This window comes from Nicotiana attenuata, unplaced genomic scaffold (assembly GCF_001879085.1).
Source record: "Nicotiana attenuata strain UT unplaced genomic scaffold, NIATTr2, whole genome shotgun sequence".
Classification (NCBI taxonomy): domain Eukaryota; kingdom Viridiplantae; phylum Streptophyta; class Magnoliopsida; order Solanales; family Solanaceae; genus Nicotiana; species Nicotiana attenuata.
This window is the reverse complement of record NW_017670316.1, coordinates 612010-636763: the sequence shown is the minus strand read 5'-3', so window position 1 is coordinate 636763 and position 24754 is coordinate 612010. Positions and strand designations below refer to the sequence as shown.

Below are 24754 nucleotides of genomic sequence, written 5' to 3'. Positions count from 1 at the left end.
AGAATCTCCCTGTCCGCTAGAGGATGTAGGGGCATCCTGAGATCTCTGGGCCTGAGCGGCCACTAACTGGGTCAACATGCGGATGGCTCCCCTAAGGTCCACATCAGAAACCTCGGGACCAGGAGCTGGAATGGTGCCAGGTTCAGGAATATCGGCGGGAGGGATGGTGGCACCCTCTGCCGTTGCAGGATCAGGAACATGCTGGTCTGGGACAGACGGGCCAGGTAGGTTCAAGGCCGAGGAGTCACTCTCACCCACGACATCAGGTATATGATTCGTAGCCTCCCTCGGGGTGGCATTGGCCCCAAGGCCGAGTCTAGCTCTCTTCTTAGGTGCCATTACTGAAAAATTCGGAACAAAGCACGAGTTAGACATGGATGCTTTCACATTTCACTTGACCGCACGATACAGAATAACAAGGAAGTGGGAAATTTCCTAAATGTCCATGCAGCCCCCCACTTATAGATGTGGTCGACTTCACACCGATAAGTAAGGCTCTACTAGACACGGCTCCGTGACATCCTAGGACTCCTTAAAACCGTAGGCTCTGATACCAAGTTTGTCACGCCCCAAATTCGAGGGACATGACCGGTGCCCGATCGAGTAGCCCCAGCCAAGCGAACCTGGATGCCTTTCCTAACCCACATGTCACCCCATGTTTTCCTTACTCAATTATTCCAAGAATTTGCCAAATAATTAATTAAAAAAACATTTTAATTTATAAAGCACATACATACTTGCATAATAGAAGTGAAATTACCAACTCGATACCAATGTATGAAAACACGGTATACACAAGTTTCTAACCCACATCTACTGTCTACGGAGCCTCTAATAGTACAACAGGATAATATAGTATTTGCGGGTAACAAGGCTCCGGCTATACCTTACACAAAAATCAAAATAAAACTCCGGAAACAAGCGGCCTGAGCCACGCAGGGCCCCGAGAGGAAAGGGGCTCACCAAAAAGCTGATGGAGGACGAAGGGGAGCTACGATCGATGGACTGGAGTACCTGCTACGGATCCACCTACAATCATAACACGAATGTAGCGCCCCCGGCAAAAGGGACGTCAGTACATTTGAATTGTACTGGTATGTATGAACAAAATTTGCTCCAAGTAAACTCAAACCATAAGCAAGTAAGTAGCAGTAATAAAAGCGACAATCAAATCCACAAGGAGGGAACAATTAAGCCAACAGGTATACAATCTTTCCTCCATAAACAGGCACACTTCCACATCAATAATTTCACAATTTATAAGCAAGTATGTAATCGTAATAGAAATAACAATCAAATACACAAAGAAGGAAGAAAGAGCAATCAAACCAACAAGTTTACAATCTCTCCTGTTTCCCCTTCCACATTTCCACATCAATAATTTCACAATTTGTTCATAATTTCATTTCAATAGTGATTTCGATCACTTTCCTCCCTTATTACCTCGGCCATCGTTATTACCTCGGCCACCCTTATTACCTCGGCCACCCTTATCACCACAACCCACACCTTATTACTTCGTGTTGCGGCGCGCAACCCGATTCCACCAAGCAATCACAATTCACAAACAATACCACAGCAATGACAATTTACAAGGAGAACAACAACAAGTTTCAGGAACAACAACAACAAATCCCAATAACAACGACAACACATCTCAAGGAACAACAACACAACTCACACAAGGTATATATGACTATCAATGCCATTTCCATCCTTTTCAACAGCCCGTTGTACCATTTAAATCACAACAATAATTTTCCACAACTAGCCACAAAGGATGTTACCACAGTTATCTCAATTTCACCAATCCCGATTCCTTTCCATCATTTATTCCACAGTTCTTACCACATAACACATTCACAATAACAACTTGGTTTATTGCCATTTACTTGCACAATCATATCGGACGTCTTAACCAACAACGTTTACATGAATTCACAAATGGTTCACACAAGTAAACACATATTACTAGCAAGAGTTTAACTTCACAAATAACCCACGTAGACAACACGTACCAAATATTGAACACCAAGCAAGGTGATTTTACAAAGATCAAAGTTAGCCATACATACCTGGAGCCGAATTCCCTTTTAACTTCTATTTCCAATTCACCAAATAATCTAGCAACGTCAATCTAGTGCACAATTTAATACACATAACTTAGAATTGGGGTTCACAAATGCTTCTCAAACTTATCTAGGTTATCAGCCCCTTCTTTGTACAAGTCTTTGCTCCCACCCAACTACTCCTACTAGATTCTAGGCTATAGAAAGGCATGCATGTATGAGTTCAACCATTATTTTCAAGAACCAATGCATGAGACCCCCCCTTAGTTTAAACCTGAAGTTCAATGAAAAGGGTTAGGGATTTTACCTGCAAGGAAAGGGGGATGAAGATAAGCTTGAAATTTCCCGGCCCGGATAGTTTTGAAGAATCAAATTTTGGAGAAGATGACTTTCTCTCTCAAGACCCTCTCTTCCTCTCTCTTATTTTGTGCAGAAGATCGTTAAAGAATGAGGGGGATGGGTGTTTTATTTCAAAGGGGTCGGGTTTTAATGTTTAGAAAAATAGAAGCCCGAGCAAGATTTGCGGTCGCATTCTGCGATCGCAGAACCGAAATGCGGTCCGCAGATTGGACCGCAGAAGTGCCCCCAAAACTCTGAGGAGTCTGTTCGCATTGTGCACCGCAGAACTTACCTTCACATATCCTTGAGGAACTTATGCGACGATTATGCGGTCCGCATATTGGTTATGCGATCGCATAATAGACCATATTTTCAACATTTATTTTGACAACTCTTCAGTTTCACTCTGCGGTAGGAATGCGGTCTGCATACTAGATCTGCGACCGCATTCTGGGCCATAGAATGGCATTTTCTGGAAAAATTGATTCTTTTGATTTTTACAAGCTTAGATCAATACGAAGGGTCCGACTCTTATTTTGGGCCATGGCATATATGGCGTAAGATCTTGAGGCCATGGGCCTCAAACATAACAAAGACTAAAAAATGGCAGGAAAGGAGAGAAGGATGGATATCGAAGGAAGTTTGAATAAAAGTTGATCGCGAGAATCCCCATATATAGGGGGGTACAAAGTAACCGACGGCGCCATTACTGCCCTCGAAAAGCGTAACAACAAGCGCAATTAATGCTTTCATGGAAGCTGAACCGATAAACGACAATATGACCCCAAGGAGCAAGGAGTCATGATATTTTTGAATAACCCTGGAAGAGCGAAAAGGTGAAATGCCTCGTCATTTGTGTCCGGGGCTACACCAACAGCATGATGTCATTTCAAGAACCCGCAGAACGGGGTGTCAAAAACATTTCTTATCGCTACCCTCTAAGAAACGCGGAGACTATCTATACGCGGTGAAATCAGAGGGCCCGATTTCTTGCCATCAACCATCTCGGGGAGGTACCTCGAGACCCCGAGGACACGGAGCCCGATTTGAGGCCGAGATAAAGACAAAGGGGGGAAGCCCCTAAGACACGCGATTGAGTCTGACAGGCCGGCCTATCCATAGCTTATGCTGGGGCGTCGAGTCAAGCCATCACATCTTCATATATCATAAATTAAATATACATGTATTCGTAACCGAGTTTCCTCTCCTATATAAAGGAGACTCACCCTACCTTGTAAGGAACTGATGTTGCTCCCTCAATTCTACGAAGTGCAATAATCTCTCTCTCTCTCTCTCTCTCTCTCTCTCTCTCTCTCTCTCTCTCTTTCTCTCTCTCTCTCTCTCTCTTCTTACTAGAACTTATTGGATCTCACTGATACTGAGGATATCTCGATATCCTTTGCCTCTATATGTGTTCTTCATTTTATATGTGTTCTTCATCATACAAGCTCAATTCGGTTATAAATAGCTTCGTTTGATTATATCTCTAGCTGTTATACTACTCCCGAGTGTCCCCGACAACCCGAGGTCGACCTCGAAGTCCCAATCGACCAAGCTTATGCCCGGGTAGCAGGCTCTTTGGTTTGGTTGTTACCTTGTTTATCTCCCGCCCCATCGTTAAAATTCATAATACTAGCATCCTCTTCTCTAACAACTAGCTTGGGAATAGATCACGTATTTTTAGAATCCAATTTCATAAATTTAATTGTCGTTACCATTTTCACGGTAAACAAACCTAATCCCACCTGTACTCCCTTATTACTCCTTGTTGCAGCGTGCAACTCGATCCCACCAGAGAATCACTTTCCTCCCTTATTCCTCCTATTGCAGCGTGCAACCTGATCCCAACATATGTATACATCAACACCAATCACAAAGAGTAAATACAAAGTGTTTCACAGGTTAACTTAATTTCCACATTTCTATACTTCAACTCACACAAAGGGATATCACTACGATTACAACACTTCACCCATGAAGGCTAATCAGCAAGACCAACCAAGGTGCACCTTAAGGCACCAATAACTCAACATAATCCAACAGTATAATAAAGCGGAACCATGAAACAATTAGATACTTCAGAAAAGAGGGCAATAGTTAATATGTAACAATTAGGCATCGAGACATTTATTGGCAAAAAATAATTAAAGCATGGAAACAGTTTAAGTAGGTAACAATTAAGACAAGAAATGGCATAATAGGAAACGAGGAAGGGAACGAACTAAAAATGGAAATTTAGTGGCGCATAGGTGCTCGTCACCTCACCTATACGCCACACACATGAGATTTCACATAGCACATAAGTCGGGGATTCCTATTCCCTCAAGTCAATGATAAACAAAACACTTACCTCAAGCCAACGGGTAATTCAACACTCAACCACCGCTTTACCTCTCGATTCCACCACCAATTCACTCGTATCTAGCCATAATTAATTCAATAACATCAATAAATGCTAAATAAACTAATTCTAATGCATGAAAATAGATTTCCCAATGTTTTCCCCAGAAAGTCAAAAATCGACCCCGGGCCTGCTTGGTCAAAAACCAAATTTCGAACCAGAACCCGATCACCCAAACACCCACGAACTCAAATATAAATTTTTTTTTTTGAAATCTGACCTCAATTTGAGGTCCAAATCCCTAAAATTCGAAAATCCTAACTTCTACCCAAAACACCAAATGTCCTATGAAAAACCCTAGATTTTTAAGTGAAATTATGTAAAACGATGAATTAGATTGAAGAGGATGAGTTAGAAATCACTTACTTATGATTTGGAGAAGTTTTAGCCTTTGAAAATTCGCCTAAAGATGATTAGGGTTTGAGAGAAGTGGAAAATGATGAAAAATCCCATCTGAAATTTCACTTAACAAGTGTAGTTATCACAATTGCTATCAGGGATTCGCAATCGCGAACCCTAGGAATTTCTGCTCCCTTCGCATTTGCGAAAAATAGGTCACATTTGCGACTACTGAGAACGTCGCATTTGCAAAGAAATGCTTGCAAATACAAACAAGGCTGGCTAGGGCATTCATCGCAATTGCGATCAGCCCCATCACAATTACCAAACCTGACAGGCTCGCAATTGCGAAGCCTGACCTCGCAATTGCGAGATCAGAGCCTGCAATAAATACCAGATGAAAATCAAAAATTTCTAAGTCCAAACTCACTCCGTGGCCTATCAAAAATTCACCCGAGCCCTCGGGACTCTAAACCAAACATTCACGCAAGTCTAAAAACATCATACGGACTTGCTCGTGCGATCAAATCATAAATAACATCAACAACTACGAATTTAGCCTCAATTTCATGAAATTCTTAGTAAAATTGAAATTTTCCATTTTCCCGGCTAAAGGTCTGATTTATACCAAATCAACTCCAACTCTTTCCAAATTTCATAGGTTCGACTTAATTATTATTTTAAACCTGTACCGGGCCCCGAAACTAAAATACGGGCTTAATACCATCAAGAACTTGAACCATATCATTTCCAAAAGTCTTTATGTATTCTAGTAAACAATTTTCTTCAAAATTCTTTTCTCGGGCTAGGAGCCTCGAAATTTGATTTCGAGCATATGCGCCAATCTTATATTTTACAAGGGACCCTCCGGGACCATCAGAACACGGGTCCTGGTCTGTTTTCCCAAACTGTTGACCGAAGTCAACTAAAATCATATTTTTAAGCCAAAATAATTATTTCTTAATATTTTTCATACAAACGCTTTTAGGTATCACACCCGGACTGTGCATGCAAATCGAGGAGACATACAAGGAGGTTTTCAAGGCTTCAAAACATACAAATGGACTCTAAAACAAAAGATGAACTTTCAGGTAATCACATTCTCCACCTCCAAAACAACCGTTCGTCCTCGAACGGACATAGAAAAGTACCTGAGTTAGTGAAAAGATGGGACATCGGCTTCGCATATTGGACTCGGATGTGAGGCCCCGTGAAAAAAAAAATTTCACTCAAAGCCCGAACCTCGTAGTGCCTAGTTAGTGTCAGGTGATAGAAACTAACAAAAATTCTTTCATGTGCATACAATCTCGAGCTACCACCCGAGATGTCATTGGTACACCCGGTCTTTCATGTGTCTATGTTGAGGAAGGTAGTGGGAGATCCTTCCACCATTGTGCCAGTTGAGACCATTGAGGTTAATGAAGACCTATCATATGAAGAAGTTCCAGTCGCCATTCTTGATAGGCAGGTTCGAAAATTGAGAAATAAGGAAATTGCATCTGTGAAAGTATTATGGCGGAACCAGCAAGTTTAGGAAGCTACTTGGCAAGCCGAGGATGAAATGAAAAAGAAATATCCGCTTTTTTTTTTTTTGTATAGTCAGGTAACAGCCTTAATGCATTTAGTTCCTATGAACTCTTATCTTTTGGGTTGACCTATGTAAAATCATCCCCTTTTTGGTAATGTGATTGCCTATACGGCCTTGGTTGATGTTGTACAAGTTACATTATGTTTATAAATATGTTTATGCTGTTAGGATATGATTCTAGGGCTCTCTGACAGGTGGATAGACCTAAATACAAAGGAAACTCTGGCAAAATTTTCAGAAATTTAGGGAGATAGCTAAATTTGGGGACTAACAATATGTTTCAGGTTATAAAGGGCAGAAGATTGCACAAAGACTGTTAGTAAGCGAACCCTGATCCTCATTCGAGGACGAATGATCATAAGTGGGGGAGGATGTGAGGCCCCGTGAAAAAAAAATTCACTCAAAGCCCGAACCTCGTAGTGCCTTGTTAGGTCAGGTGATAGAAACTCACAAAACTTCTTCGCGGCGAGCAGTCGCCGCAGTTCGGACCCTTTGAGCTGATCTATGCATTTAAAAACCAAGAATCAATGTTTTACAGAAAAGTACAAATATACGTTCTAGAATGCGGTCGCATACCAGGTATGCGGACCGCATTTCTGCCGCAGAATGAGTCAGGGTGTTAGCTAATTTGAGGTTAAAAATGCGGTCCATTATGCGATCGCATAACTGATATGCGGACCGCATAGTCGTCGCATAATTTCCTTGGGATCTTGTGAAGGTCAGTTCTACGGTGTGTAATGAGACCGCAGAACGGGTATCGGACCGCATTTCCGTCGCATACCCAAGGAGAGTGTTCAGATTTTGGGAACCTTTTTGCGGTCCAATCTGCAGCCCGCATTTCCATTTTGCGATCGCAAATGTGATCGCAGATCCGACTCGGGGCTCCAATTTTCTAATTTTTAACCCGACGCCCCTATCGATATATTCGGTATTATAGCTCATTTTGAGCATTTTTTTGGACATTTCTAGAGTGAGAGAGAGGGGTCTAAGTGAGAGAAAGTTCTTCCCATCAAATTACTCCATGAAACCTTGTTAAATCCTTGAAGATAATCAAACAAAAGGCAACTAAATTTTCATCTCAAGAGGTAAGGCTTCATCACCTTAGTTATTATTTCTACACTCAGCTATAAGGGGTCATTAGTAAGGTAATTCATGGGTATAAGAATTAATTCCTTGCATGCATATCAAAACTTAGAGTATTGGGAGCTAGTAAACTAAAAAGGGAGCAATTGGGGTATAAAAGGATAGAAATTTCTCTCAAAAGGGGCCTAAGATCATAATGCACCTTTAGTGTTTGATATAATGCTCGAACCAAGCTAGAATCTCAACCTCGTCTCTAATTCTCGGATTAATTTGTAATTCTTGCATAATAGATCGAAGCGATAAGAGTTCCGGAAATTTGTAAAGAGTAAGGGAAGCTATATTAAGGTATGTATGGCTAAAACCCCCTTTTATTAGAAATTAAGCTCCGTGGGCGTTTACGAAAGTGTGGTAACATTTTAATTGGTTAATGTATTGATTGTCATTACGCGTTAATTGATTTGCAATTATCTACACATATACGTGAAGGATGTGCCTCAATGTGATGCAATGTACCATTCTTGAAAATTTAGAGAAGTATGAACTATACAATTATGTGTTGAAATGCTTAGGCTATAGGCCAAGATTGAAACTGAGAATTATTCATGCTAGCTATGTGCTCACTTACCCGTGCTTGCAACTTAAATTACTCTTGTATATGTCTATGATCACAACTTGCAAGATGAATATTGAAAATGGAAAACGATATGATAATGGTGGAGAGAAAGGAACTATTCGATCAATGATCCAGAGTTAGTTACATTATGAACGCACTTAGGATTCTGGAGCATTACCCATACAACATATATGTTGACAATCATACAGCCGTAGAAGATTCTGATATAAGTTAAAAGAACGAATTGAGCCCAGGTCATAGACAAACGATTGAACTGTTAGAAGATTGTAAAATAGATATTCCATAGCGTCTATGAGGGGCTAAAAGAAGATAGTAGAAGCCTACATAAAGGTTGATTAGAAGGAAGAGGAAACTAAGGAGTTACATAAACTAAGTGAATCAGGAGTCTGATTATTGGACCAGAAGATTATAAAAATCGTGATTGAGAACATTGTAGAATCACTCTTAATATTAGAGGTACAAGAGAGATAGTACAACAACCATATTCTACAACGGCTCTATGATAAAGCCAGTTAGAAGAGTACCAACCTCATAAAAAGTCAGTATGAAGCTCTCACCAGGATGTGTATGCACCAGAGGTACAAGTATTATAATAGAGCTTTGAGTTGCGAATGTGAATTATACCTATGTGGAAGGGAGGTCATAAAAGAGATAGAAGATATGATGCAAGATTTTTAAGGTAAGTAAGGTAAAGGTGAACAACATACGAGATACTCAAATGCAGAAGGTTGTGAATTGTCCATACTTCGGACAAATGTCTAGAAGCACTAGGATTCAGTATCCAGGAACGATGGCAGCATCGTCAATAGCATATTTTCTAGACTATGGGTTCTAGGTATGGAGAGGTTTAGTTAAGAGAGTAAAGAGGAGTTAGAGACGTTGTGATGTCTCTATTGATGTTCCAGAATAACATAAGAAAATCTATGGTGTAAGCAAGTTGAAGGGAGGTTGCAAGTTGTATAAAAAGATATGTGTAGCTTGCAAGCTAAAGTGTGGTAGAGCGACAAGGTTTTCGGAAGATAGGAGTAAGGATAAGAAAAGGAGAGTGGGAAGGTGATGAAAGTGGATAAGACCTCGAGATTAAGCCCGTGAAAATAAGAGAGTTGATGGGTTCTCTAAGTTATAGAAAGCTCAGTATATCCTGGATGAACTCAGAGGAGTCTAAGACTAGTAGCATTTAGAAGAGATGGAATGCTACCCTGGTAGTATAATGAGGGTGCAATTGTGATGGATGAAGGATGATGTTTGGTCCTTCGATTGAGTAATGATTTGAAAAAAGAAAAAAAAAGAAGGGATTTCATGAATTGTGCAGGATTAAAATACTCACATAAGGTGAATCACATTGGGATGCTATGAAGTATGGCTAAGGAAACATGGTATCACCCTAGGTGGATCAGTCTAATCATTTCAGATGTTCACCGATGAGACGTGAGCCCTAGCAGCAGTGTTACATAAAATTTCAAGTTTTCAATGGTAGATTATAGATCAATATTGAGGTGAATCAACAATGTATGTATAAGATCTACAAAGTATGAGATGAGATAGGACGTCATTCTTAAGATAAACAGTAATGAGAAAGAATTAAAGGTGTTAGATTTATACATTACTAGTATACATTACTAGTATACATAAAGGAAAGGAAAGCAGCTCCTCGTCGTCATCTGTGCTTAACAAGAGTTAAAATAGAATTATATTGTTTTTCATGTGCTTATGTTTGAAGATTGAACTGAGATTAAGGGCCCAACACCTGCGACTTTATTTGCGTAGGTGGAACTACGGTAAAAAGTTATATTGTCGATCTACCACTTTTGTCCTTCAAAGAAATTAAGGAACACTTTATGATGAGGATTTATTAGACATTTCCCGCCCAACTAAACGGTGGCTTTCTATTCTTATCCTTGAATTGAACGATGAAACTCTCACCAGCCTTGTTTCAAGAAATTTTCCTTCAATACTCTTTCAATTTTCTTTTTAAGTCTATGTTCTTCCCTTGACATTCAGTGTCAACTGTTATGCCTTTGTGACTTTTTGGCCTTTTGGTGAGCACAGTTACTCTGTGGTTCTTCTACTTAATTTCTCCCTCTTTAATTCTCTGCTCTGCTTGATTAACTAAACTTGCATTCTCTCAACATGTTCCACTCTTATTCTCCAATTATTTATACTTGGAATTATTTAATTCGGGGTATCTGGTTTTCTTTTGCTCTTCACCATACAATATCTCTCTCAAAATTTCAATTGTGAGTCATGGTCTCTAATTTGAAAAATTTGCAGTAGATTTGGGTCAATCTATAATGGGTATTATATTTGCTCCAGCAACTCTAATGCTGTTATTTCCTTATTTTTATACTTTAGAATATTTAGTCTCTAAAATGGTCTCAAGTACACATAATGGGAGATAGAAACTACATTGAAGTAGATGCATTCTCATAACAAAAGTAGTTCTTCCTACTCGGCAGAACAAAATGAAGAAATGAATTTCAGACGGTGTGAGAGGTATAAAAAAATGGCATCCACAGAAAAACAGGCTCTGCTGCTAAAATGCCGACTACGAGGAAAAAATTCCGTTGCATGGTCCTTTTTATCTAAAACAGGTTAGAATACTAAGCATGTGTGTTTTCCAGTTTCGTGTAGAATGTTCTACATGTTCGTATGCATGTGCTCATAAATATGCTTACTTCGTCAAGCTTATTTGATTACTTTGACATTAGCCACATTTTTTGTTACAATTATTAGCTAACATGCATCACGCCACTACGCTAGCATCCCGCCCTCACAGGGCAAAAGGTTCTGCCCGTCCATACTCAATATTTGAGTTACGCAAGTACAATCCTCTATGGAAAAAGTTTTCACAATTTTTCAATTGAGAAAATATTTATTATATTTCCTAAAATTATCTTCTGCTAGGGTCAACGTCTGGTACGGCTAATGAACGAAATCAGAATTCTTTTACTATTCTGAATAAAGGTCGGTGTATATTGCAGTATTATTTCTTACAAATCTGGCTTTGCCTTTCCTTTTATTCATTGTGACCTTCTGGTAGCTGCAGGTCCAAAGGAAAATAAAACAGGCAACATAGCCATTAGCCAAATTCGATTAGAAACGTCCCACTAAACTAATTTCACGTTGCAAGTTCTGTCGAGCTAAGAAATTTCAGTTTGAACCTCCTGCATTTTGTTGTAGCATTGGTTTAGTTAGCTTAACTGCACACAAAATGCCCGCAGAATTGCAGAATCTATATGTAGGAAACACTGAGGAATCTAAATGCTTTCACACATAATTAGAACATACAATAATATCTTTGCATTTATATCACTTGGTGTGAGCTAGGACAGAGATTTAGCGAGAAGAAATCATGGTATTTATATTTTTAGAGTTCAAGGACAAATGTATCATTTCATAGATGATCTATTCCCTGCGAACCAAAATGCAAAAAATCTACAATTATACTTCTATGACAATGATAATGAACTAGCAAACAGAATGACTTGTTCCGATAGGATTGATGAAAGTATAGTCTGAAATTTGATGGAGTTGCTGCGAAATAATCCATATTCTATATTTTTAAGATCGTTGACTAGTGTTCCAAACCTGCCAAGCTTCTATATTGCGCTTAAATGTAATGCGGGCTTGGATCAACGAGTATATAACCTCCCTACTACATCAGAAGTTGCTGCAATATGGGTTAATAGTAGTAATGTTATTCGAGCACCTCATATTCGAATTTAGACTAATAGTAACAGGTCACAATTAGTGAATTATTATATGGTTGTTATGATCCTTTATAGTATCCATTATTATTTTCATATGGACAAGGGGGATGGCATTGTGAAACTGAATAGATGATGCCTGCAACTAGAATTCATGGACAAACTATTCTTGTGAAAATGAAGTCATACCAAATATTAGGAACATCTGTTCAATGATGGATATCAAATGGAAGAGCATGTCCTACAACAGAAAAACCAAAAAAGAGACAATTGTTCTATTCGCGAGTATTATTATTTTAAACTTCAAATGAGAAATGACGATGAAGATGATGTTTTACACATAGGAAGATTATTTCAACAATATTCTGTAAATGAATATATAAAACTTGAAACACAAAGATTAGACTTTATCTCATTTAATCTAGATTTGTTCAGAGTCGATATGTTACAGAGAATTGGCGATGCTTTGCGATTTGGTGAGAGGTAAGCTGCTAACATTGGAAGACAAAATTTCCTCCCTGTTACATTTATTGGTGGACCAAGGGATATGCGTCGACGATATATGGATGCTATAGCATTAGTGCAACGATTTGAAAAATCTAATATGTTTTTAACTATGACATGCAACACATCTTGGCCAGAAATAAAAGAACATTTACTGTCAACTGATGAAGTTCAAAATAGACCCGACTTTATTAGTAGAGTATTTAGAGCCAAAGTAGAAGAACTAAAAAAGTACATAGTGAAACACGAAGCATATTTGGAAAAGTTGTCGCTTTTATGTTTACCGTGGAATTTCAAAAGCAAGATCTTCCGCATGCTCATTTTCTAATCATATTGACTGACAAATATAAATTGCTGATAGCTGACTCTTATGATAATATCATCAATGCTAAAATACCTAATGAAGATACAGAACTTGATCTTTATTCACTTGTTCTTCAACACATGATGCATGGTCCATGTGGAGAACTAAATCCTACTAATTTATGCATGAAAAAAAGATTGCTGTAAATTTGAATGTCCAAAAGAGTACTCTGATCAAACGTCAAAGGGAAATAAACTCATACCCAGTTTACAGGAGAAGAAATACTGGAGAAAAGGTAAAAGTCAGAGGATACTTTTTAGACAATTCTTGGGTTGTTCCCTGTAATCCCTATTTACTTGGTAAGTTCAATTGTCACATGAATGTTGAAACATGTTCGGATATCAAAGTCGTCAAGTATCTCTACAAATATAATTGTAAAGGGCATGATAAAATTGTATTTTTTCTACACCATGACACGACTATAGAAATAGATGAAATAAAAGAATATCGATCAACTAGATGGGTGTCACCTCCTAAAGCTATGTGGCGCTTATTTGGTTTCTCTATAAGTGAAATGAATCCAAGTGCTTACCATCTTCAGTTACATCTTGAAAGACAACAATTTATTTCTTTTAAAAGCACTGCAAATATAGACACGGTTGTAAACAACCCAATGATTAGAAAAACAATGCTAACTGAATTTTTCTATATGAATGAAACAAATGATGATGCTATTGAGCTTAACTTTCTATACAAAAAATTTCTAGAACACTTTGAGTGGTCAGTAAGTGAAAAAATGTGGAGTCGCCGCAAACTACAATGTACTATTGGACGTGTGGTAACATGTCACCCTACTGAAGGAGAAAGATATTATCTTAGATTATTATTAATGAATATAAGAGGTCCTAAATCATATGAGGATATACAAACAGTGAATGGAGTATGTTGTGATAAATTTAGAGAGGCCGCAGAGAAAAGAAGATTATTATATTGTGATAAAAATTTGATTGAATGTATATCTGAGGCGGTGAGCTATCAGATGCCTTGCAGTCTAAGACACCTATTTGCCACATTGTTGGTACATTGTTGTCCTACTAATCCAAGAGACATATGGAAAAAGTTTGACGATGCGATGTCAGAAGACTTTCAGATCTTCGAGTTAAAGATATTCAACATAAAGTTTTGAGCCATATTAACGAGATTTTACATTTGACGGGACACAATGTTAATGAGTACAAAATTATTTCTGAAATTATTTAGACTTCTAGAGAAAGAAAAGAAGCAAGAGAAGTTCACTTGGAAAGAACAATTACTATGTTTGAGGCATGCATATTGTTAGAAAAAAACTGAACGTTGAACAACGAAGAGCATACAATGTAATTATTGCCAGAACATTTTCAAATAAAGGGGGAGACTTCTTTATTGACGGTCCTGGAGGAACGGGGAAAACTTTTTTATATCGTGCTTTGTTAGCTACCGTGCAATCTAAAGGATTCATTGCGCTAGCAACAAGAAGCTCAGGTGTTGTAGCTTCTATCCTTTTTGGAGGACGAACTGCTCATTCACGTTTTAAAATCCCTGTTGATATTGATCAAAACTACAGTTGTAACATTAGCAAACAAAGTGTGCTAGCATATTTAATTCGAGATGCAAAGCTAATTGTATGGGATGAAGTATCAATGATGAAGAGTAAGATGATTGAAGTCTTCCATTTGCTTTTGAAAGATATTATGGGTACACATGAACTATTTGGTGGAAAAGTCATCATTTTTGGAGGTGATTTTAGACAAACCCTTCCCGTAGTTCGAAATAGAAAAAAGGAAGACTTTATCCGTGAAAGCTTGTTATATTGTAATATTTGGAATCGACTTGAAAAATCACATTTATCTGAAAATATGCATGCAAAAACTGATCCTACCTTATGTAACTATCTGATGAGAATTGGAAATGGAACAGCAAAAGTCAATTGTGATAACAAAATTGAAATTCCAGATTCTATAGTTATTCCTTTTACATTTGAAGAAGAATCGTTAGATGAATTATTTAACATCGCATATCCAAATGTAAGTATATTCTTTTCTGATTCATATTCAGCAACTTCTCGTGTTATTTTAACAACAAAAAATGACTTTGTTGATGAACTATATGATATGCTTATTGCTAAATTTCCTTTTAGATCAAAGACATATGTTGCTATTGATGAAACTATTGAACGCACTGATCAAAGTCAATTTGAAGATTTTTTGCATAATTTAAATCCCCCTGGCTTACCTCTGTATTAGTTAACTCTAAAAAAAGTTATATTACTGCGAAATCTAAATCCTTGTGAAGGGCTATGTAACGGCACACGATTAACATGTTGTAATTTCAAAACGCATATCATAAGCGCTAAAATTGCCAGCGGTGAGTTTAAGGACACACATGTATTTATTCCTTGAATACCACTAGTATCGTCAAATGATGAAAAAGTGCATGTTCTATTCGAAAGAATACAATTTCCGATAAGACTATGTTTTGCAATGACTATAAATAAAGCATAGGGTCAAACATTAAATTTTGTTGATATTTATTTACGCGCCTGTTTCTTCACATAGTCAACTCTATGTCGCATTATCGAGAGCTAAAAGTTCAGAGTGTGTTAGATTGTTGATTTGACCACCTACATCAGATAATCATGATGATCACTCTACATATAATGTAGTTTACGATGAAGATACTCGAAAAGCATTTTCATGAATTTTACAACATACTAGAAAGGTAACATGCTTATGACTTACAAAACAAAGATATTACTCTAACTCTACACTTTAGATTTGATGTAAACGATCGACGACATTTTGAAGTAAGTTACAGGTATTTACTGTCTCTGCCTTTGTATTTTATTTTGAATGTTCAAGAAATATTATGACTACTTTCTAAAAAAAATTCTCTCTCCTTGATATAAAATGATTTGATAATGTTGGTAGTTTAGACCACGTAACCTATTTACTATATGTGCTGTTGCTTGTGCTATACAACCACATCTAATTGAGAAAGAACTGTTACAGTGGGAGCAATTATATTTTCCGGTAGACTACTTGATGTTTTATTTTATTTGCATTGGTTAGGTAGTTTAAGGTGGCTGGTAGATTCAAGGCGTAGCCGAATGGACCACACCGTCTTCGATATGCTCTTTCTAAGAAAATTTTCGGAGTTCCTCAACTTCTTTTTTTCCTTGGTCCGCCTCTTTTGCTCTTCTCTGGCGATGCTAAGCTTGATTGTGTTCACTGTGCCAAAAATATTACATATAAAATGTTAAAATCCTGATCGAAAAAGTTAGTCTGAAAATGAACCTTTGGGAAGTGAATATGAAATCTATCAAACTACCTTTTCCGCATTTCTCATGATTTAATCTTAATTTTATTTTTTTATTCTCAACTTGATTATAAACGTGAAGAGTGCATAGATTCAGGCAGAATTGGAAGTCGCAACTTAAGAGCTCATTTGAGGGAAATACAAGTTTTGTGTATTTTTTTGAAGTTTTTTGCATTTAGATTCAAAGGAAAAGTCATTTCTATTATTTAACTATTTCCTTTCTTATCACTTCCCAGGTCTTCATGGATATGCCTCCAGAATGTGTTGCAAAAGGCCCAAAAAAATGCACATCCAAAAAAGGTTACAGGTAATTTTAGCTTCAGTATTGCATCTCTATAACTCCAAATTCTGTAAATAAATATTAACTAATAAAAATTTTAGAGTTACAACTGATACAATTGTCAGATAGATAGGTTGACACTTAGTCTACAATCTGTTTAGCCATGTCTTTACTTTACCACTGTCTCAAGGTAACTTCATCAGTACTTGCATTTTGTTCATTTTGCCTCAGATTAGTCCTATTCTGAAGAAGAAAAAATTGTATTTTGCTCCTTGTTTTATTATTCCTGTGAGTTTTGGTTACTGTAATGTCTGAGATTGCAGACAAGCGAAAGTATGAGGGGAAGAAGTTGCAGCTACAGTCCTATCTGCTTTGGTTGTTTATAACTTGAATTTCTCACTTGCTAGAGTTGTTACTCTTCATATTAGGACAAACCAAGAGCTTGCATTCTTTTCTTTTTGAAACTTAAGTTTAAAACCTTTATGCAAGATTGATTCTTCAGCAAATTATATTATTTTTTGGCGTTTTAATTTCTTGTAGTCTGTACTTGACAAACCTGTTAACAGAAGGGCAGAATCTTATACCCTTTACACAAATTCTTCCAACATGTACCCAACTCTTGAGTTTTTATTTACTGTTGTTAATATGTATGACTTGCTTGTGCATTTCTCTGATAAGCTTTTTTTAGTATCTCTGGTTTTGTCAATAATATTTATGACTGGAAAACATTCATAACGAAGTTGTAGACTTCAGTCCAAATTGATCAAGTCTACCAGGTTACAGTATGCTTCTATCTCAAAGAGTAAGTTTTCGTCTTTTCTATTGCCGACGTGCATGCTTTATTTGTCATCAATATTAATTATCTCGGGTTACCAACTTGTTCTTTAACTATATATCTATATGGTTAGATCATTATTTTTTTACTTGTTTATTGTTCAAGTTTCATAAACCCTCCCCTAATTCCTTGTTAGGTGTTGGTGTATGAGAACAGATCTGTCTCCCTGCATATTACAGACATAGTGCTTTAGATTCTATCTTCTGCAATTTGAAGGGTGTTATTTCTTCTACGTTATTGATTATTCCGTTGTATTTTCTTGTAAAGTTGTTCTTCCTTGAGATCAAGACACTTTCATGTGGACATCATTTATGAATTTTCAGGGAAACGACAAGTTGGATGCAACCTTACCACTTTTTGTGCTCTCAGGTTTACGCCATGCTTATTAATTCAGGAAGGAAACCTCACAATGTGTATAATTTCTATTGTCTTCTTCTGTGAAGTTCACGAATTGATCCTAGCAGGCCGCTGAAAATGGAGAAAAGAATCTATGTTATCTTCATTAACAACACCAGCAGAATGTTACATGCATCTCGAATCTATGTTATCTTCAGTAACAACACCAGCAAAATGTTACATGTAGTTACTACTTCCGTCATTCGTTTGATAATTCCAATGGATCTGTTAACATCAAGCTTCACTCTAGCCGTGGGGCCCGGGCTTAGCCCGGGCATACCCTCGCTAGTATATGATAAGCAGCGAAAGAGTAACCTGGAGTTTGGAAGCAAACCTCAGTAACGATAAATCTAAGTAAGAGTTATGGTACAGTATGACCTGCCTAGATGCAGTAAAATAATGCGGATGGATAACTAGGTCTATGAAATAAGACATAGCAATATTTGTAAGTTCGACAAGGTACCGAGCGAAGAACTTCAATAATGGCTAAAGATCAGAGGAAATAGGAAAGAAGAGTCACATAGGCGCGCTTACAAGGTCAAAGTCACACAGACTGCATGATAGAAGGTAGCAACAGTTACGGGATTGGAATGATTCCGACCACAAGTCATGGTGTGAGAAAGAGGCCTAAAGGGGGTAATGCCTTGGCCTTTGGATTTACTCAAAGATCAGTTGCCTAAATGGAAAAGAGAATACTAAAGTATTCGCAAGAGCAATGGGTTATGAGAATGATAAGTGCATCAGTCAACATTCAAGGACGAATAAGGGGGGAATGATGTTATTCCCTACAGTATTACGTCGATGTTATGCCCCGCAATACTATATTACAATGATATTACACCCTATAGTATGATACATTGAATTTGTCGTAAGATAATTGACATCAGTTCAAGGATGAGATTATTTGGAAATTATAAGTATTATGTTGTTTCAAATAAATTCATGAAGGTGACAGGGTAAGCAAATCGAAGAAAATGACTTTCGTCGAAGTTTGTCGTTTTGAGATAAAATACGGTCCGAGCTATAATAACCGGTATTTATGGACTAGTACCATACAAGGTACCACATGACTATGATAGTAAGGTGTATAAAGTGTGTTAAAAGTAAGTAGTATTTTAAGTAGTTTGAGATAATTATTAATTATGTGGATAATTGGGTAATTATTGGATTAGTGAGGAATTATCAAATTAATTAAGAAAATGAGTGGATAGTCTTAAGAAGCCCCAACGTGGCAGCAACATATGATCATTTAAGTGACTCTTAAGTCACATTGAAAGGTGGCAAAATTGGAGGAATTATTGGTGGCCAAGTCATTCATATTTGGGGCCCACAACCCACAGAATATAAGAGATCTTCCTAAGTTATTAAGTGAGATGTTGATGAAGGTTCCAGCAAATTAAAACAAAAGTTTGCATCTTAATAACGTGATGTTATTGAAACGAAAATTCAAAATAAGATCTCTTAAGCATCTTAGCAATGTGAGGTGTTAAAATTTTAAGGGAGTAAGGTGCATTCTTTCTCAAGAATATCATACGGATTTTTCCCTACTCCGATCCTGCCGATTACATGTCGTCGCAATTGACGTATATTAGAGGGATTGTCAAGAGAACCGGCTCAGGTATGTTAAGGCTATCCCTTCTTTCCTTTTTGCATGATCCATACTATACAAACGAAATGAGCAAATGTTCTTCAATTCCCATGTGTCTTATTATTACATCTTCTGTTCATGGGTCTCAGAAAAATAAATAAGTTGAAAAAAGTTTATTTCGTTATATTTTTCAAAGGCATAATGGTCTTATGACATTCCGAGAGATTTTATTGACGTACATCTCATGTATTGCATTCATTTATACATGTACATTGACCCATGACCAGATGGCGTTACACGCATTTATATTTATATATATATATATATATATATATATATATATATATATATATATATATATATATAATATATGGGATATGGAAAAAGGTTACGGCGTTATATACGCACCACCACCTGATCAGCTGGTATACGTTGATGATTTTGCCCACAGTGGTCGAGATGATTTGATGAGATGCCCTTAGAGGCTTGATGATGTTATGAACACATGTACCTATGCACGACAAGACATTAATACGCATATGCATCACACTATAAGTATTTCATGATTGATAGAGTTATCCAGACTTACAAGTTAAGCCATTTACTCCATGTTTCTTCCATGTCTTTTATATACTTATTTATGTGCCTTACATACTCGGTTCATCATTCGTACTGATGTCCCTTTTGCTTAGGGACGCTGTGTTTCATATCCGCAGGTCCCGATAGATAGGATGTGAGTCCTCCAAGTAGGCTATCAGCTTAGCAGAAGGTGTTGGTGTGCTCCATTTGATCCAGAGTTGCTTATTTGATCAGTATGATTAGGACATATATTTATTAGAATGACAGGGCCCTATCCTGACCTTTATGACATTTATGTACTCTTAGAGGCTTGTAGACATATGTCGTGTACGTGAAAGATTGTATAGCCTTGTCGGCCTATGTTTACTGTACAAGTGATCATTTTGGTCTTATAGGACAGTATATTGAATATATAAGTTTGTATACCCTCATGTTTTACTCTGGTTCATTTACCTGTGATAGAATGATATGAAAGATACGTTACATTGTTACTCGGTTAAGTAAGGTACCGGGTGCCCGTCGCGGCCCATACGTTTGGGTCGTGTCACGTATGGACCCACCGGAGTTAAAGGAGCAGTTGCAAGATTTGCTTGATAAGGGATTCATTAGACCCGGTATCTCGCCCTAGGGTACACCCATGTTTTCTGTGAAGAAGAAAGATGGCTTGATGAGGATGTGTATGGACTATCGGCAGTTAAACAAAGTCACTATCAAGAACAAGTATCCGTTGCCGAGGATTGATGACTTATTTGATCATCTTCAGAGTGCCAAGGTGTTTTTAAAGATCCATTTGAGGTTTGGCTACCATTAGTTGAAGATTAGGGCATCGGATATCCCTAAGACAGCTTTTTAGAGTCGGTATGTGCATTATGAGTTGCTAGTGGTGTTACTTGGGTTGACAAATGCCCCAGTAGCATTTACGGATTTGATAAACTGGGAGTTCAAGCCCTATTTGGATCATTTTGCGACTATATTAATTAGTTAGATTCAGTCGCCTTTTTGGGGCATGGTGTATCTGTATATGGAATAAAGGTGGATCCTAAGAAGATTGAGGTAGTTCAGAACTGTCCTAGGCCTACTTCAGCTATAGAGATCCGAAGTTTCCTAGGTTTAGTGGGTTATTATCAACGGTTCATGGAGGGGTTTTCATTCATAGCATACCTATTGACTAGATTGACATAAAAGGGTACCCCATTCAGATGGTTGGATGAGTCTGAGTTGAGCTTTTAGAAGCTCAAGACCTCTTTGACTACGGAGACAGTGTTGGTGTTGCCCATAGTTTTAGGATCCTATATTGTGATGCATCTCGTATTGGAATTTGTGCAGAATTAATGGTGTAAGGCCCCGTGAAAACTTGTACTCGAAACTCAAAAGCTCATAGTGCCAAATTAGGAATATGTGTTAGGAATGTGTAAAATTCTTTGCGCCGAGCTTGTGAGCCGCCGTTCGGACCCTTTTGTACTGATCTATGCATTTAAAAATCAAGAATCAAAGTTTTCCAGAAAAGTGCAATTATGCGGTCTAGAATGCGGTCGCATATCAGGTATGCGGACCGCATATCTGCCGCAAAGTGACTCAGTGTGTTGGGCAAATTTGAGGTCAACTATGCGGTCAATTATGCGATCGCATAATCTATATGCGGACCGCATTATCGTCGCATAATCCCCTTAGGATTTTTGTAAAGGTCAGTTTTGCGGTGCATTATGCGACCCCATAACGGGTATGCGGACCGCATTTCTGTCGCATACCCAAATAGTGTCTTCAGGTTTTGGGGAGTATTTTGCGGTCCATTTTGCCGACCGCATGTCAGCTTTGAGAACGCAGATCTGAGTCGGGCCTCCAGTTTTCTAAATTTTAGACCCGACCCCCTATCGTTATATCCTGTGCAATAGCTCATTTTGAGCTTAATTCCTGACACTTCTAGAGTGAGAGAGAGAGGTCTAAGAGAGGGAAAGTATTATCCATGAAATTACTCCATGAATCCTTGTTAAATCATTGAAGATAATCAAGTGAAGGACCTAAAACTTCATTCCAAGAGGTAAGACATCATCACCATAGCTCTTATTTTTACACATAGCTATAAGGGGGTCATTAGTGAGGTAATTCATGGGGGTAAAGGGGATTACATCGCATGCATGTGTTTTTGAAGAATATGGGTAATTATAAATGAAGAGGCATGGAGGATGGGCTAGTGTAATCTTGCATAAAAGAACAATAAAGCCTTAATGAACACTAGACGTTCGATAAAATGCTCAAGAGAGCTTAGATTATGATTTTTTCTTGATTATGAGTTAAATCATGCTACATTGCTTAAATAGACTGAAGTGCGAACACTACGGAACATTATAGGATTAAGGAAAGCTCGGAGGTATGTATGGCTAAAACCCCGTCTTTTAGAAATTGAGCTCCATTGTTGCTTATGTAAATGTGGTAAGACTGAAATTTGGGTTCTTGCATTGATTGATACTTTACATGAATTTGTGATGTAACCTTGTATGCGGGAAAGATGTGTTTCAACATGATTGATGTGCTATATTGATAACTTGAAAAGGGGCAAAAGATATGAATTACGTATTGAGATGCTTAGACCTTAAATTTGAGTTTGAAGCTGCATATGTTGTGTTATCCATGTGAAGTCGCATCTATGCTTACAGTCCTAAATGCTATTCTATGCCCATATTTATCTAAATTGCGAATCTATCATTGAAATTGGAAACAATGTGAGATATGGCCTAGTGCCAAACATATGATGGGATAGCTGCGGCCCCAAGTGCCTATGAAATGATTTATGGGAAACAAAGGTTGATATGGGATGATAGATGGAAAATGGAAACGCCTCGGTAAGGCGGCCTAGCCGATCGGGCCGTGATCGGACGCCATGATATATATATATATATACGTGGTGNTATATATATATATATATATATATATATATATATATATATATATATATATATATATATATATATATATATATATACGTGGTGGCAATGTATTGATGTGTGAAACTGGAAAGTATGAATGAGAAAATGGTAACGTCTCCGGGAGACGGCCTAGCCGATCGGGCCGTGATCGGACTCCGCTCAAAGAAGCGGTGGCAAAGTGAATGATGTTGCAACAGTGTGGGATGCTACAATCTAAAATTTCAGAAACCATGTGAAAATCTTGTAAACCTCCTTATATTGTTGACATGGTGCTTGTTTGAAACTCTGATTGTCTATATGAATTCCTCTTTATTCTTGTTTGATAGTTCTTTCTATTAGATGCAGTTTAGTTATACATACTAGTACTATTCCATGGTACTAACGTCCCTTTTGCCCGGGACACTACATTTGTTTAATGAAGGTAGGTGGCTCCATTGCAGATAGTGATGATCGTGTGTAGCGGAGTACCTTATTCTGAAGTCTTGGTGAGCCCCTTTCTCCTTCAAGGGGTTAGATTAAACATCTTTTGTTATAGACTCCTACTTTTGAGGTATAGCCGGGGCCTTGTTGCCGGCACTGTCATGCTTGTCTTTTCTTACATCCTTAGAGGCTCCGTAGACACATGTTTGGGTTATGTACGGGTGTTTGAGGGGTCCATGAACCATGTTGTAATTTTAAACTCATGTTATCTATGAATTGTATCTTTATGGGAATTTTGGAAGCTAACTTTAACTACGGTTTAAGTTTGTAATATAAAATGAATTAACATTGTTGAATGTACCACCTTTCCAATGCTTAAATAAAGAGGAAACATGGCTATCTTATTCATGAAGAGTTGGGTAGGAAGTGTGTGATGAGGCTTGCTCGGTTGGGTTCACTCGATCGAGCGCCGATTGCGTCTCCCGAGGTTGGGGCGTGACAGACTTGGTATTAGAGCCTAAGGCTTTAAAGTGTCCTATGATGTCACTGAGCCGTGTCTAGTAGAGTCCTTGTTATCGGTGTGAAGTCGACCACATCTATAAGTTGGAGGCTATTTGGGGATTCGGAATAAAACCCTTCTTTGGTACTCCGTATCGTGCGGAAATTGTGATACTATTTTTTCCTCTAACTAGTACATTGCTCTATCTTTCAGTAAATGGCGCCTAAGAAGAATGCAAAAATTGGCCAAGGAACCAATGCCACCTCAGGAGTGGCCGATAAATCGTTGCTTGATACTGTGGGTAAGGGTTGCCGCCCTACTATCGCTCTGCCCGATCCTTCTATTCCAAAGCAGAACACCCAGCTCCTGCACCTGCGGGGGATGCTACTATTCCCCCTGTTGATACCTCTGTCCCGCCTCCAGCCCTAGTTTCTGATTCTCGTATTTCCGATGGGGATCTTAGGGGAGCTATCCAGATGCTGACCCAGCTAGTTGCCTCTCAGGCCTAGAGGTCAAATGTTGTACCCAGTTCATCTAGCCAGCAAGGGGATTCCACCAGTTCTAGGGTAAACAGATTTCTTCAGTTAAACCATCCAGTGTTTACGGGTGCCAATCCAGAAAAGGACCCTTAGGATTTTATTGATGAGATGCACAAGACCCTCAGGGTTATGCGTGCGACTGAGACAGAGGGAGTGGAGTTAGGTGCTTACCGTCTGAATGGGGCAGCCTATTCGTGGTTTGAATTATGGGAAGATTTCTGTGAGGAGGGGAGCCCTCCGGCAAGGTGGGGCGAGTTTGCCGACGCAATTATAGACCATTTCCTGCCTACCGAGACAAGGGCAGACCGTGCAGCTGAGTTTGAGAATCTGAAGTAGGGTAGCAAAAGTGTATGGGAGTATTATATGGAGTTT

General features: G+C 38.2%; 1 protein-coding gene across 1 annotated transcript; it reads left to right on the top strand.

Annotated features, from left to right (window-relative positions):
* Positions 1-76: 76 nt before the first annotated feature.
* On the top strand, positions 77-15250 carry LOC109237726 (ATP-dependent DNA helicase RRM3-like). The gene is made up of 2 exons (XM_019404080.1): positions 77-224; positions 14442-15250. Exons 1-2 carry the CDS (start codon positions 77-79, stop codon positions 15248-15250), a joined length of 957 nt encoding a protein of 318 aa, XP_019259625.1.
* The last annotated feature ends 9504 nt before the right edge of the window (positions 15251-24754 follow it).